General features: G+C 49.9%; 1 protein-coding gene across 1 annotated transcript in view; it reads right to left on the reverse strand.

The window, feature by feature from the left end:
* Positions 1–16,835, reverse strand: part of LOC147624703 (Isochorismatase family protein) — a 68,145-nt gene that overhangs the window by 18,499 nt on the left and 32,811 nt on the right. Inside the window, exons 3-4 of the mRNA XM_086819739.1 lie at positions 5,951–6,185; positions 5,702–5,818 (exon numbers count right to left, since the gene is read on the reverse strand). Of these exons, the coding sequence (XP_086675865.1) occupies positions 5,702–5,818; positions 5,951–6,185 (352 nt within the window). The remainder of the gene's footprint in view (positions 1–5,701; positions 5,819–5,950; positions 6,186–16,835) is intronic.

Below are 16,835 nucleotides of genomic sequence, written 5' to 3' on the forward strand. Positions count from 1 at the left end.
CAACCTCTGGCATCCCTCCCCACCACTGGAAAAAATGGGAAAAATACGGGGAGTGAGGAAAAATGATAAAACACCTTAAACAGGGCGGGCACACCCACAACAGAGGCCCTGGTGTATAAATATAGACAGGAGATGACTTCTAACACTCCCTCTCAGCTCTTGGCTATGAAACCAACCCAAGGGAGCTGGGGTGCCGCCTGAGCGTAGCCTGAGGTAGAGACTTCGTGAAGAGGTCCACCGCATTGTCCTCGAACAATAAAGTAGCAAGATGTCACCAGCCAAGATCTTCTCATGTACAAAGTGATACTGTATCTCTATATGCTTGGTCCGGGCATGGAAAACCGGGTTCTGAGCAAAAGCTATACAACTCTGGTTATCACACTGGATGACTGTGGGCTCCCTCTGTGGAAACCCAATCTCGCCAAGCAGCCTCCGCAGCCATACAACCTCACAAGCAGCACCACAAGCAGCCCGGTACTCTGCCTCTGTCGAAGAAAGGGCAATAGTTGGCTACCTCTTGCTACTCCAAGAAACTGCTCCTGAGCCGAGGGTAAAGCTGTATCCTGAAGTAGATCTCCTCCCCAATCTGAGTCACTCCAACCTTGGAGCCTGACTCCATTCCCTCTTGTGTAAAAGAGTCCCAGATCCTTCGTACTCTGCAGATACCGCAAGATCCGCAATCCTGCGTCCCAATGAGACTTCAATGGCGTCTGCATAAAAGAGCTCAACAGCCCCACGGAGAAGCTCAAGCCCAATCTGGTGTTCAACAACCAGATCAATGAACCAACCAACTTCCTGTACTGCGAGGCATCAACTGGCTCACAAGGATCAGTAACGGTTAACTTTGTGTTCGGGTCCATAGGTGAAGTAATAGGCTTGGAGTTCTCCATCCCAAAGGCCTCAAGCAACTCATGAACATACCGCTGCTAAGAGACGAAAAACCCCCTCTAGGTCTGCCAGATCTCCAATCCCAAAAAGAAGTGGAGTAAGCCTAAGTCGGTCATCTCAAACTCCTTTGACAAGGCAGCCTTCGTCACTCCAATGTGCTCCACATGACCGCCCATCCACATAAAGGATGATAAGCATGACCATGCCGCGTTCCCGAAAGAGATACAGGTTCGGATCTGCAACCGATCTCTGAAATCCAATCCGAATAAAGAAGGAATCAATCTTCTGATTCCAAGCCCTGGGAGCCTGCTTAAGACCATACAAGGCCTTACGTAACCTGTAAACCATCCCTTTAGATCCTGGAACAATAAAGCCTGGAGGCTGCTCAACGTACACCTCCTCCTGCAGGTCACCATTAAGGAACGCAGATTTTACATCCATTTGATACACGGACCACCTCTGAGAAGAAGCAAGGGCAAGAACGGTCCGAATCGTGGACATCCGCGCTGTCGGTGCAAAGATATCCTCGTAGTCGATGCCTGGCCGCTGAGCATAACCTTTAGCCACAAGTCTGGCTTTGTGTTTGTCCACCGACCCATCAGACACATATTTGGTCTTAAAGACCCATTTGACACCAATGACTGACCGCTTTGACGGCCTCCGTACCAACTCCCAAGTGTTGTTCTTCTCGATGGCATCAAGTTCCACTTGCGTGGCTTTCCTCCAAGTATCCTGTGAAAGGGCTTCCTTTACAGAAGTGGGCTCTTTGTCCCGCATGATACGAGACATAAAAGCATAGTTCACCTGAAGAAGCTCCGCTGTGTTGCTTTTATCTCGAACTCTATGTGATCTTCGAGGGCCGTACTCTGTGGTCCACTCGGAGGGTAGCTCCGTGACACCTGACTCCCGAAGGGTGTCCAACAACCACCTAGGTACTCCAACAGATCGTGGAGCCTCCTGTGATCGCGGGGACTCTATTCCAGCTGCGGGCTCAACCTCCTGTGATGACTGAGGTGGATCAACTGGAATGATAGTCTAGGAATCATCATCAGACTCCTCTGGATCTCCAAGAAGTGGCGGCTCCTCGACAGTGGAAACTAGAACATGCTCGTCAAAGACCACATCCCCGCTGACAACAATCTCGTTCCTGTCTGGATCATACAACCTGTATCCCTTGGAAAGAGAGTTATACCCCACAAATACAAGCTTACGGGACTTGGAGTCAAGCTTCCCCCTCTGCTTCTTCGGAATATGTACATACGCGTCACTCCCAAAGACACGGAAGTGCGAGACATCAGGTTTCCTGCCAAAGTATGCCTCAAATGGAGTCATATGGGGTACTGAAGTCGTCGGAGATCGGTTGAGGGTATGGACAGCCGTTGCCGCAACCTCTTCCCAAAGTGGACGAGGAAGATCACGATGCTCCAGCATGGTCTCCGCCATCTCCACCACAGTCATGTTCTTACGTTCAACAACTCCATTCTCCGAAGGCGATCCAGTATTGGCCAGTTCCCTTTTGATGCCATGATCTGCACAAAATCTGAGAAATACAGTCGAGGAGAATTCACCTCCTTTATCAGCCCTAAGAGTCTTAACCTGAAATCCAGACTCTTTCTCCACCATCACGTGCCAATCCTTGAACCGTGCAAAAGCTTGGTCCTTCTGGGAAAGAAAGTAGACCCACGTGAATCTGGTACAATCATCAACAAGCAGCATAAAGTAGAGAGATCCTCCCAAAGATGGTATCTGCTGAGGTCCACACAAGTCAGTGTGAATCAACGCCAATGGTTTCGAAGCCCGCCTGGAAGCCTGCTTCGGAAAGGATTCCCTGTGCTGCTTACCACCCATGCAAGAATTGCAACGCCCTTGCCTACTACCAACATCTGGCAAGCCAACCACCATCTGGTCCCAGAAAGCTCGCCTCAATGAATCCACATTCAAGTGGCCAAAACGAAAGTGCCACAAATCTCCGACCTGAGAACCTGTCAATGAGGAGACTGCAGAGAGCTTGTAGATACCATTCTCCACACCGCCTTCCCAAACAACCTGGCCAGTCTCACGGTCCCTTAGAGCAACTGAATGCTCCTCAAATTCCACCCGAAAGCCAGTCTTGCATACCTCATGCACTGACAGACGATGAAAACCCAGAGCAGGGACATAAAGAACACGGGAAGCATGCTTGCCCCCCTTGCCGTCGGGAATAATCTCCATCCGGCCCTCACTATGTATCGGAATAGTGGAGTTGTCGCCAATAAAGATGCGACCTGACTGCCGTTTCAGATCCAGAAAAAAGTCACAGGATGGAGTCCTGTGCCTGGAAGCACCACTGTCCCGGGTATCCTTCGCAGTGAAGCCAACTGTCTCCTTGCTCGAAGATGATGAAGCATCGGAGTCCACCATCTCTAAGTGGACAAATGCCGGAGTCTTTGCAGCTGAGGCTGAGGAATCAGCACTCTTCCCTGTCCGCTTAGGGCACTTCCTCCAATAGTGGCCTTTCTCGCCACAATCATTACAGGATCTTTCGGCCTTCAGCTTCTCTCGTTCTGAATCAGGTTTCTTCTCAAAAGACTTCTCCGGTGAAGCCTTCCCTTTGCACTTATTGTTATTCCGGCCTTTCGACCGTTGGCCAGTTAAGGCCTCCAAACCTCCGCTGTGAAAAGGGTTCGTGAAACGTTCCTCCTGGTCCAAGACCATTGGCACAAGCTCCTCCCAGGTTATGGTGCTGAGCCTGCCACTCGTAATCAACGAGGAATAGAAAGCAGAATACTGAGCAGGCAAGTGGGACAGCAAAGTAATGGCCATGTCTTCAGATGATATCTCTTTCCCAGCTTGTAGGACTTCTTGCTGAAGAGCCTGCAGCTTGTTAATGTGTTCCCGCATCCTCGAGGACTTTGCAGGGTTCATAACCCGCATCTGCACTTCCAAGGAGATCCATTTCATGGGTGATACCCTGTTATACAAAGAAGCAAGTGCTCCCATATGCCTCTCGCCAGCGTCATGTGCTTCACATGATTGATCACTTGTGGTGTGCAATCGAGGAAAATAAACGACCTGGCGTTGACACGATCCCACATGTGTGCCTGTGCCTCTCGGTCCTTCCTCGTCGACAATAACTCCCCTTCCTCAGCTTCCGGCCGTGGAACCCTGATGATGATAAAATCAGCAAGGTCATATGACTCCAGCACCGACTCCATCATGACCTTCCAGATGCCGTAATTGGACCCGTCCAACTGACGATCCACTGGGAACTTGGGGAGAGTCGGAATCTTCACGTGCTTCTCAGCCATCTCTAGTAAATCTGCCATCGCGGGGAGTAACCTGAAAGGGTGGGTGGGTGGAAAAAAAAACTGAAAACCTGCAAGTGGCTGTCCAGCACCTTAGCCCGCCTTCCTCTTGCACCTTCTCTTTCCAAACAGTCCAAAACAGTCCACCAATCAGCAGCCTAACGCTCCCCCTCTTGCTCAGAAAAAACTCCCAAGATCTATCTCGAGCCTAGGGCTCTGATACCATGTCAGAATATGCAGCGGAAATGATAACCAAACTTGGGTAGACAAGAGCAAGTAGACTGCAGAAAATAAACAGCACAAGAAACACAGAGAGATAGGTGTGTAAACTCTTCTCTATACACAAGATCCCGCAGAAAAGTGAATGAGGAAGTGGTGGGGGCAAGGAGCCTATTTATATGCCCCTATGAGAGCAGTTGGCCAGCACTGAAGGGCCTCCACGACTGCATGTGCAGTCGGCCAGCAGAGAAAATGTCCACGACTGCATGTATCCAGTCGGCCAGCAGTCCAATAGCCCACGAATGATCTGTGAGCAGTCGGCCAGCCACAGGACTGCAGTTGGGATAGTCGGCCAGCCCTGAAGTGCTCCTGTCAACCTCTAGCATCCCTCCCCACCACTGGAAAAAATGGGAAAAAATAGGGAAAAATACGGGGAGTGAGGAAAAATGATAAAACACCTTATACAAGGCGGGCACACCCACAACAAAGGCCCTCGTGTATAAATATAGACAGGAGATGACTTCTAACAGTTTTAGGGACTGGGCAGCCTGTATAGGCTGCTCCAAACTTGCCCTACAGCCCTCATAACACTAGATGTGTTGTTGGCTGCCCTTGGCATGCCCCTAGGGCTGTCCTACAGCCTCTCCATGGCTGGTGGGTTCAGCCAAGGCCTTCCTGGCCCTCATGGGGGTGGTTTCATACTATCCCCATGCCCACACTAAGACTTGGGGTAGCCCTATGGTCTGGCCCCTATTCCTAAAAGCAAACCCTAACTATCTACGCAATGATCTGGCATCCGGTACCATACAAGATACACATAATCACTAACATCATTACAGAGGGAGACTCACAGCACGGACTGGCACTGTTTCATGTGGAGTACAGTGCACACCTGACCTTGGACTCCTGTGCAGGACAATGCACACCTCACCTCAAACGCTGAGATGGATCCCTGGCTGACTCGTCCCGGACTAGGCTCACATGGGACTAGTTTACCATACCAGGTCCTGCACCTTCTGTACAGATATGTCGACGTGGCATCCAAGTGCGGGATGCCTGTAACATGAAGTCCCTCACTGGTAGACGTTTGGTTTTAACTTACAGAAGGATCTTTTTCTGTGTTGTTGTTGTTGTTTTGGTATTTGGGGAGGGGGGGGGGGGGGGGGTGTGCAGAGGTAGGGGCTTAATGTTTTGACCGATAAAGAAATACATACATACATACAACTTGGAGTGCCAATATGCATGAGTGAATGCACCTTCTCCTCTGAAATGTAAGGTTGATTGCAAAAGAAAATGATGTAAACACAAACCATCATGAACTTCAGGACTTGCAGCACCCGTTGCGTCAGATAAAACCACCACACTAGGATAGTCAAGTGCAACGGCATCAAAGACTGTCTGCCGGATGCAATTTGGGGTTTGAACTCCTGAAATGAAAACAAATAACTTGTTTCAAAATCCATCCCTCTTCTAGTTCAATTAAGGGATCATTAAATTTTACTTCACTCAGAAGCTGCAAAGGAAGAAGTGTCAAAATAAAAGGGTCTCAAACATCATACCTACAACAATTACATTTTGTATTCCAGCACAATGTAGAACCGAGTGTAGATTTGTCCCGAAAAATGCACTGAACCTATGTTTTACAACAACTTGGTCTTCAGGCTGGGGTTCAAGACCATCTACAAGAGCAGCTCCTTTTGTTCCCTTCACAGTAGGTCCAACTTGCTCCGTGTTGTAATGATGCCGACGAAACAGCTCAACATCTCTCCCACTCATATGGTGTTCTCGTATCACCTACAACATTAGGGAATATAAATTACTATGTATCGCACTTTTGAGATCCCTTATATCCTTAATCTCCATAGTTAAGACAGCACTATGATGCAAAGCACATAGCAATGGTTTACTTTCTGTGAACCCCTTATGTTTTGAAAAGTTTGACTCACTTACACAAATCCCTATGTTTGGTTAAAAGATTTCCAACCTCTCTTTGCTTGATAAAGTGATCCTTGTGTTCCTTCTTTCATTCGAAAATAAAGATATTTCCATTAGTACATCTGAATAAAAACAGTCATGCTAGACAAAGTTGTCGATGAATAAGACCTTGTGAGAAGTGAGCAAACTCCCGAGAAAGCCCTGCACAGCCTGTTGCCTTGCCCCCTGCACGCCCTATCTCGCCCTTCTGGTCCTTGTGCTGCCCATTCTCCTCCCTCCCTCCCGAGCACAGCCCGCCTGTACACAGCCTCCCTCCCACCGGCAGCCGCTCCACATTCCCCTACCGAGACCGTCCTTTCAATGCCAATTATCTGAGCGGATGTTCAGCTCTTGTCTACCAATGTGGCCTCCTTGGAAGCCCCCTCTTTGGTCTGCAAACTCATCAGTAGCCATCCGTCCAGGGGCACGATTCGAGACCTCCTGCAAGTCGCCTTGATTGGCAAGTAGGGGTGGATCTCTGATATCCAGGTGGAGTTTGACTCTGCACCTTGGCGGACTCCAACCTGCCACCAAGCCCCATCCTGTTGTCAGAATATGCAGCGGAAATGATATCCAAACTTGGGTAGACAAGAGCAAGTAGACTGCAGAAAATAATCAGCACAAGAAACACAGAGAGATGTGTGTAAACTCTTCTCTATACACAAGATCCCGGAGATAACTGAATGAGAAAGTGGAGGAGGATGGGGGGCAATATATACAAGCCCATGAGGGCAGTCGGCCAGCTCTAGAAGTGGCCCACGACTGGACAAAATCACACGACTGCTGAATATAGCAGTCGGCCAGCATCTGATGCCCCACGCCTGGACAGAACAAGTCGGCCAGCACTCAGACAGCCCACGACTGATACAGATACAGTCGGCCAGCTTCAGAGTGCTCCTGGCATCAACTGGCAGCCCTCCAGCCACTAGAAAAAAATGGGAAAAATAGGGAAAAAATACAGGGAGTGTGGAAAAATGATATACGGGCGGGCACACCCACAACAGAGGCCCTGGTGTATACAATCCTGCGTCCCAATGAGTCTTCAATGGCGTCTGCATAAAAGAGCTCAACAGCCCCACGGAGAAGCTCAAGTCCAATCTGGTGTTCAGCAACCAGATCAATGAACCAACCAACTTCCGGTACTGCGAGGCATCAACTGGCTCACAAGGATCTGTAACGGTTAACTTTGTGTTCGGGTCCATCGGCGAAGTAATAGGCTTGCAGTTCTCCATCCCAAAGGCCTCAAGCAACTCATGAACATACCGCTGCTGAGAGACGAAAAACCCCCTCTGGGTCTGCCAGATCTCCAATCCCAAGAAGAAGTGGAGTAAGCCTAAGTCGGTCATCTCAAACTCCTTTGACAAGGCAGCCTTTGTCACTCCAATGTGCTCCACATGACCGCCGGTGAGAATGAGATCATCCACATAAAGGATGATGAGTGTGACCATGCCGCGTTCCCGAAAGAGATACAGGTTCGGATCTGCAACCGATCTCTGGAATCCAGTCCGAATAAAGAAGGAATCAATCTTCTGATTCCAAGCCCGCGGAGCCTGCTTAAGACCATACAAGGCCTTACGTAACCTGTAAACCATCCCTTCCGATCCTGGAACAATGAAGCCTGGAGGCTGCTCAACGTACACCTCCTCCTGCAGGTCACCATTAAGGAACGCCGATTTTACATCCATCTGGTACACGGGCCACCTCTGAGAAGAAGCAAGGGCAAGAACGGTCCGAATCGTGGTCATCCGCGCTGTCGGTGCAAAGGTATCCTCGTAGTCGATGCCTGGCCGCTGAGCATAACCCTTAGCCACGAGCCTGGCTTTGTGTTTGTCCACCGACCCATCAGCCGCGTACTTGGTCTTAAAGACCCATTTGACACCAATGACTGACCGCTTTGACCAACTCCCAAGTGTTGTTCTTCTCGATGGCGTCAAGTTCCACTTGCATGGCTTCCCTCCAAGTATCCTGTGAAAGGGCTTCCTTTACGGAAGTGGGCTCTTTATCCCGCATGATACGAGACATAAGAGCATAGTTCACCAGAAGAAGCTCCGCCGTGTTGCTTTTATCTCGAACTCGATGTGATCTTCGAGGGCCGTCCTCTGTGGTCCACTCGGAGGGTAGCTCCGTGACACCTGACTCCCGAAGGGTGTCCATCAACCACCTAGGTACTCGAACAGATCGTGGAGCCTCCTGTGGTCGCGGGGGCTCAACTCCAGCTGCGGGCTCAACCTCCTGTGATGACTGAGGTGGATCAACTGGAGTGAGAGACTGGGAATCATCATCAGACTCTGGATCTCCAAGAAGTGGCGGCTCCTCGACAGTGGAAGCTGGAACATGCTCGTCAAAGACCACATCCCGGCTGACAACAATCTCGTTCCGCTCTGGATCATACAACCTGTATCCCTTGGAAAGAGAGTTATATCCCACAAATACCAGCTTGCGGGACTTGGAGTCAAGCTTCCCCCTCTGCTTCTTCGGAATATGTACATACGCGTCACTCCCAAAGACACGGAAGTGCGAGACATCGGGTTTCTTGCCAAAATATGCCTCAAATGGAGTCATATGGGGTACAGAAGTCGTCGGAGAGCGGTTAATGGTATGGACAGCCGTTGCCACAGCCTAACCCCAAAGTGGACGAGGAAGATCTCGATGCTCCAGCATGGTCCTCGCCATCTCCACCACAGTCCTGTTCTTACGTTCAACAACTCCATTCTCTGAAGGCGATCCGGTATTGGCCAATTCCCTCTTGATGCCATGATCTGCACAAAACCGAAAGAATACAGTCGAGGAGAATTCCCCTCCTTTGTCAGCCCTGAGAGTCTTGACCTGAAATCCAGACTCTTTCTCCACCATCACGTGCCAATCCTTGAACCGAGCAAAAGCCTGGTCCTTCTGTGAAAGAAAGTAGACCCACGTGAATCTGGTACAATCATCAACAAGCAGCATGAAGTAGAGAGATCCTCCCAAGGATGGTATCTGCTGTGGTCCACACAAGTCAGTGTGAATCAACTCCAAAGGTTTCGAAGCCCGCCTGGAAGCCTGCTTCGGAAAGGATTCCCTGTGCTGCTTACCACGTATGCAAGAACTGCAGCGTCCTTGCCTACTACCAACATCTGGCAAGCCAACCACCATCTGGTCCCGGAAGGCGCGCCGCAAAGCATCCACATTTAAGTGGCCAAAACGAAAGTGCCACAGATCTCCGACCTGAGAGCCTGTCAGTGAGGAGAGTGCAGAGAGCTTGTAGATGCCGTTCTCCACACCGCCTTCCCAAACAACTTTGCCTGTCTCACGGTCCCTTAGAGCAACTGAATGCTCCTCAAATTCCACCCGAAAGCCAGTCTTGCATACCTCATGCACTGACAAAAGATGAAAGCCCAGAGCAGGGACATAAAGAACACGGGAAGCATGCTTGCCCCCCTTGCCGTCGGGAATGATCTCCATCCGGCCCTCACTATGAATCGGAATAGTGGAGTTATCGCCAATAAAGATACGACCTGACTGCCGTTTCAGATCCAGGAAGAAGTCACGGGATGGAGTCATGTGCCTGGAAGCACCACTGTCGAGAATCCATTCCCGAGTATCCTTTGCGGTGAAGCCAACTGCCTCCTCGCTCAAAGACGATGAATCATCGGAGTCCACCATCTCCAAGTGCACAAATGCCGGAGTCTTCGCAGCTGAGGCTGAGGACTCAGCACTCTTCCCTGTCCGCTTAGGGCACTTCCTCCAGTAGTGGCCTTTTTCGCCACAATCATTACACGATCTTTCGGCCTTCAGCTTTTCTCGTTCTCGATCAGGCTTCTTCTCGGAAGACTTATCTGATGAAGCCTTCCCTTTGCCCTTGTTGGTATTACGGCCTTTCGACCGTTGGCCAGTTAAGGCCTCCGAACCTCCACCGTGAGGAGGGTTCGTGAAACGTTCCTCCTGGTCCAAGACCATTGGCACAAGCTCCTCCCAAGTAATGGTGCTGAGCCTGCGGAATAGAAAGCGGAATACTGACCAGGCAAGTGGGAAAGTAACGTGATGGCCATATCTTCGGACGATATCTCTTTCCCAGCTTGAAGGACTTCCTGCTGAAGGGCCTGCAGCTTGTTAATGTGTTCCCGCATCGTCGACGACTTTGCAGGGTTCATAACCCGCATCTGCACTTCCAAGGATATCCGCTTCATGGGTGATACCCTGTTGTACAAAGAAGCCAAGTGCTCCCATATGCCTCTTGCCAACGTCATGTGCTTCACATGGTTGATCACCTGTGGTGTGCAATTGAGGAATATAAATGACTGGACCCTGGCGTTGACACGGTCCCACATTTGTGCCTGTGCCTCTCGGTCCTTCCTCGCTGATAAAACCTCCCCTTCCTCAGCTTCCGGCCTTGGCACCCCTTTGATAATAAAATCAGCAAGATCATATGACTCCAGAACTGACTCCATCATGACCTTCCAGATGCCATAATTGGACCCGTCCAACTGACGATCCTCTGGGAACGTGGGGAGAGTCGGAATCTTCACGTGCTTCTCTGCCATCTCGAGTAAATCCGCCATCTCGGAGAGTAACCTGAAAGGGTGGGTGGGTGGGAAAAATCTGAAAATCAGAATATATGCAAGTGGCTGTCCAGGCCCTCTGCCCGCCTTCCTCTTGCACCTTCACTTCCCGTTCAGCCCGAAACAATCCACCGATCAGCAACCTGTTGCTCCCCCTCTTGCTCAGAAAAACGCCCAAGATCTCCTAGAGCCTAGGGCTCTGATACCATGTCAGAATATGCAGCGGAAATGATATCCAAACTTGGGTAGACAAGAGCAAGTAGACTGCAGAAAATAATCAGCACAAGAAACACAGAGAGATGTGTGTAAACTCTTCTCTATACACAAGATCCCGGAGATAACTGAATGAGAAAGTGGAGGAGGATGGGGGGCAATATATACAAGCCCATGAGGGCAGTCGGCCAGCTCTAGAAGTGGCCCACGACTGGACAAAATCACACGACTGCTGAATATAGCAGTCGGCCAGCATCTGATGCCCCACGCCTGGACAGAACAAGTCGGCCAGCACTCAGACAGCCCACGACTGATACAGATGCAGTCGGCCAACTTCAGAGTGCTCCTGGCATCAACTGGCAGCCCTCCAGCCACTAGAAAAAAATGGGAAAAATAGGGAAAAAATACGGGGAGTGTGGAAAAATGATATACGGGCGGGCACACCCACAACAGAGGCCCTGGTGTATACAAATAGACAGGAGATGACTTCTAACACCTGTTACTTAGCTCATGCGTACTTTGCTCGATTGCACTGTTGCTTCTCACCCAACTCTGACTCCATAGTGTTTGTGTCAGGCTTCTTGGGTCTTCCCAAAGAGTACCCCACCCTTCTTCATACGCTTGGTAGTGCCCTTGGTGTTACGTACCCAACACTAATCCTTGAGATTAGGGCTTAATCTTGCAAGGTTAGGGAATCCTAAGATTAGGGGAAAAGCATGCGGATACGCTAGGGTTAAGTATTAATAAATCCACGTAAACTGGCTATTTATGACTGGATGGTTATTTTGGTGACAATTATCACTATATAAGTTATGACTGGATGGTTATTTTGGTGACAATTATCACTATATAAGTGAGGCCATTGGTTATTATTGTTATTGATTGTTATTGGTTTAAGCCTAGACCAAAGTAGTCATACTCCTGCGATGGACATGGCAGATCACGCGCGATCTTGCCAAGGGTCCCTTAGGACAGGCTCTAGTGGTATGAAACGCTAGGGCTGTGTGACTGGCTCGTGGGAGTTGAGCCTTAGCCCCTGGCTCGGGAGAGATTCAAGATGGAATTTACAGTTGGGTGGTGAGCTTGCCTACACCCTCCTCATCGGCGCACATTGACGCCACAATATTGTACAGGTTCTTTATACGTGGGTTGGCACGAAAACACAAGCTCTACGTGAAGAGTAGGACATTGGAGGATACCATCCAATATGCTAGGATTTATGAGACAATGGCCGACTAGATTCAAAGGAGTGTCTCCCGGAAAGCTCAGGCCACAAAAACCTCTAAGCAAGCTTTCTAGCAAAAAAGAACGTTTTAAGGCTGAGAAGGCTCCACACCCAGGCTTTGGGTGAGTCCAATCCGAAGAAGGATCAGAAGCACCAATAGAACCTTCAGGAGGGTAAGTGATTCACTTGCAATCAAAAGGGTCACATGAAGCAAGTTGCCCGCACTCAAAGACCAAGCCTAGGACAGCTCGTTTGACCGAAGTGGCAGGTAACCCTCATATTACTTATGTTGATACTATCGTTCTAGGTCAGAGTGCCTACATGGAATATATTTTCAACATGTTAGTCTTCGGTCCTAACAACTTGATACGTATGTATGGATCAGTGTTAGGGAAGATTTTGCACATCCTTTTTGGCCCCGGTAATACTCACAACTTCATTAATGCATCTCTTTCTGAAAAAAAAAAAAAACTTCATTAATGCCAAAGCCTTGCAAAATCAGCATATATTAGGAATTTTCGGGATCGAGTTGGAGCGAGTGTTGGAGCTCCCGCTTCCCCCATGCGCACCTACAATTCCCCTCGCCTCGCCGTCGCCCTGCCCCTCCCCCCCTTCTTCGCTTGTGCGCCCCCTCCCCCCCCTCTTCCACCCCTCCCCCCCCAGCCCCCCCCCCCCTCATTCGCCTCCCCCTCCCTCTTGGCCGCCAGCCCCCTCCATTCGCTTCCCGCCAACGCTCTCCTCTCTGCCTGTGTCCCCTCCACTCTCTCCCTCTTCTCATTCGCCTCCGCCTCCCTCTTCCGTTTAGCTGCCCCCCCCCGACCCCCCCTCCCCCCCTTCCTCCTCCTTATCCTCTCTCCTATCTTCCTGGTCAAGTGCTTATAGCTCTCAAGGTTTTTTAATTTGTGGCAAGTTTCAGCATCTTCTGGTCTTTACCCCCCACGAGAACTCCATGGCAGCCACTTCGTCATCCCTGGAGCCGTTGTCCCTTGCCTCTCCTTTTCAAAAGAAGATTTCCAGCTCCTAGCTACGACAGTCGCTTCTTTGGAGGCTTCCACCCTGGTATGCAAGATTGTGGGTAGCCGCCCGACACACAGACATTTCAAGGATCTATCACAGGCAAGCCTTCTCGGTGTACCTAGAAAGATCACTGACATTCATCCCTTGGGGCGTGGTTTCTATCGGGTTGAGTTCGATTCGCCTGCAGCTTCGAACAGAGTCATGTCGCTGAGCCCCGTCGCACTACGTACGGTCCAGGCCTTCTTTGGGAGGTGGTGGCATCATGGCTTCGACCCGGCGTCCAATCCTTTGGTTGGCGTCTCAAGCTTTCTTGACAGTCTAATTTCCAGGTCTTAGGAAGGAATACCTTCTCTCCTCCCAGTGATAGCTAGTCTTAAGAAGGAATACCTTCCTCTCCTTCCGATAGCTGGTGCTCTCGGAAGAGTGATGGAACCCCCCCCCCCAACCGCCGGTTGAGTTCTTGCACGGACAGCTAGGATTCCATCCCTTCGTATCTACATTGTCTCCCCAAACTTAGTGCCTCACACCATTTTGCTCCCTAGTCTGCAAGGGACCTTATTTTGCAAAGAGTTGAGTACTCTTGCCTGAGTACTCTTGCCTCCTAGGTCAATGTTTCATTTGCAGGCAGATGGGACGCCTTCTAGAGATTGTCCCTATCAGCAGTCTAGGCAACCGCCTCCAATTGTGTCCCCCCCCCCCCCCTCCCCCCCCTCTCGACCTTCCCAAGGGGATGGATGGGATACATGCCCCAGCCCTTCAGCACACCTTGCTAGAGTGAAACCGATCCCGTCAAGTGGGAAAGACTCAGTTGGACACCTACACGTTTAATAGCACAACTTTAAAACCACAAATATGAAATGGACAACTTAAAACAACTTGAAAATTAAATGAACAGAAATGGAAAGATGGACACCAGCACTGGGGCCGGAACGGGCCGACCCCCCCCTCAATATATGATATATTTATTGGGAGTATTTAAAGAATACAATGCTCCATGGGTTCTGAGAACCAGATAATGTCCATGTACATATGAAAACAGTACTAAACAAATAGCTCGAATTTCGATGTAGAAGCTCGAAGCAGATTGACCACTAGTGTGGTCCAATCGCTACGGTCCTGTGCTTTCACTGGACTCCGCGGAGAGCACCACACTGGTGTTCCGAGACCACGCACAGACAGGCGCTCTCGTACTAACGCCTGGCTCTCCCGATCTCAGCACCTTTGGACCGAGGTTCGCCCATATAGCTTGGACAACCCGGCACCGAACGGGTGTAGGCCGAGCGGGACGAATCTTTTACCAGATTTAAACATTAAATGCTTTACTCAATTCTGAAAATCACTTACTTGTAGTTGGTTGATAAAAGACCAAGACTTGTGGAATGATGAAGTCTTCCAGGTGATGAAGAAGCAGTTGCCTCGTGGTGAACCACCAAAGCAGATATCTCCGTAAAAGAAAACCACAGCCGCCTGAGAGGATGAGAGAAAACAACCACTAGGAAGCACCTTGTTGCAAAGAGCCGGCTGACTGTAGGAAGAGAAACGTAGCCCTCAAAAGGTGGCAGCTGTTGTGCAGGGTAAGCAGCCGCCTATTGGAGAGGAAGGAGGGAGTCGTGTGCAGCACAGCCGCCTGTAGACAGTTTGGCGCAGGCAACAGCAGCATAAACACCCCCCCCCCCCTGCAGAATTCAACGCAGCCACCAGAGAGTACAGTCGTAGCAGAGGGTACAGAAGGTACACAGCCTGCAGCAAGAAGGTACAGAGAAGGTACACAGCCTGCAGAAAACTGGCGCAGCCACCTGTATGAAGTGCCGCCACTGTGCAGGGAAGGAGAAGTAGCCGCCAGCAGGGTAAAGTCGCCTGTATGAGCAGCAGCCTGTAGGGCGGATGCAATGGTATAGCAGCCAGCCGCCTGTAGAAAAGGAGGCGCAGCCAGCAGCAGAAACAACAGAAGCAATCGCCTGTAGAGTACGTGCGCCAGAGAGAGGAAGAATCGCCGGTTGCCTCACGTAAGGTGGAAAACGATTTTTTCCACGCTTTGAAGGGGGCCCTTTCTTTTAATAAAATTAATGTGTAGTTTAACTCCACGCTTGCATGAGGGTGGGGGAGTTTGGGTAGGTGCCTTTGCCCACCCCCACACTCACTTAAATGGGGCTCCCCACCTTGGCCCCAAAGTGGGTGCCCAAAGTGGTGCCCACATTTAAATGAATGTGAACACTTCACCTTATAAATCAAAGGGTTAGTATTTAAAACATTTAAAACAACATGTTCCATATACTTACCACCTGTTCACATGCACTGAAACTCGTCAGAATACAGGGCACACTTCACGACTCACTGGCAGGCGTCCCCGCTCAGTAAGTAACACGTCAGGCAGGCAAACACACGAATACATGTCATGCGAAAACAGTTTCAAGCATACAAAATATGTGTGCATGTGCAAAAAGTAACATGGACATATCTCCCGTTCATGGAACATGTACAAAATATCTGTCGGCACAAAACTGGCACGACATTTATTACATAAAAACCTGGTCTTCCTATGGAGTGACAGTCCCATAGGTAAGACGCAGTTCCAGGCACGAGTTTCCCTAGGTGTGACAGTCCCATAGGTAAAACACGGCACGAATACTGGCTCTTCCATGGCGTGACAGTCCCATGGATCGAACACAGTCCAGGTCATACACGGGTGGCACTGATCAGGCTCCCGTCCATACGACACCATCCTGCTAACACACGGGTGGCACCAGTCTGGCTCCCGTCCATGTCAGCAAAATACTGGCCTCTTCACATGAGACACCGGCCTGGCCTCAAGTGAACGAGACGCAAAAATGTGGGAATGGACCAAATGGTCGGCCAATTGGTGACATCCCCCCGGGCTTCTAAAGAGTTGACCTCAACTTAAAAGCCTCAAGATATGCCTGCAACAACTGCGGATAATCTGCAAAATAATCCTCATTTACCCATTTGGCATCAATAGGCAAATAATTCTTAAACTTCACAAGGTATCTCCTGGAAAGCTTTCCTGCAGGTAGCTTTCTCTCCTTGTGAAAAACAATCTGTTCTGGCTGGAGGATCTCCTCAAGCTCTTCAATCTCTGGCGGATCTTCTGTGACAGGCTCATCAGGATCTGGCCCCACATATTTCCGAAATAGACTCACATGAAAAGCATTGTGAATCTTCCAATGACTAGGTAGAGCAAGCCTGTAGGACACTTCATTGATCTTGTGAATCAGCTTGAAGGGTCCATAATAGCGAGGAGAAAGCTTAGGATATGATCCTTCTCGTCCTGGCCTCTTCCGAAGCCTAGCCTTCTCAAATTTCAGCAATACCCAATCACCTTCTTTTACTTCCATGTCCCTTCTATGCTTGTCAGCAGCCTTTTTATGCTTATCCTGAGATCTTGCAATGGCTGTCCGGACCTGACCAAAGGCAACATCCAAGTCACGAACATATTCATCAGCTGCAAAAATCTCATCC

This window comes from Cibotium barometz, chromosome 25, assembly GCF_041138505.1.
Source record: "Cibotium barometz isolate CiBa-2024 chromosome 25, ASM4113850v1, whole genome shotgun sequence".
Lineage (NCBI taxonomy): Eukaryota > Viridiplantae > Streptophyta > Polypodiopsida > Cyatheales > Cibotiaceae > Cibotium > Cibotium barometz.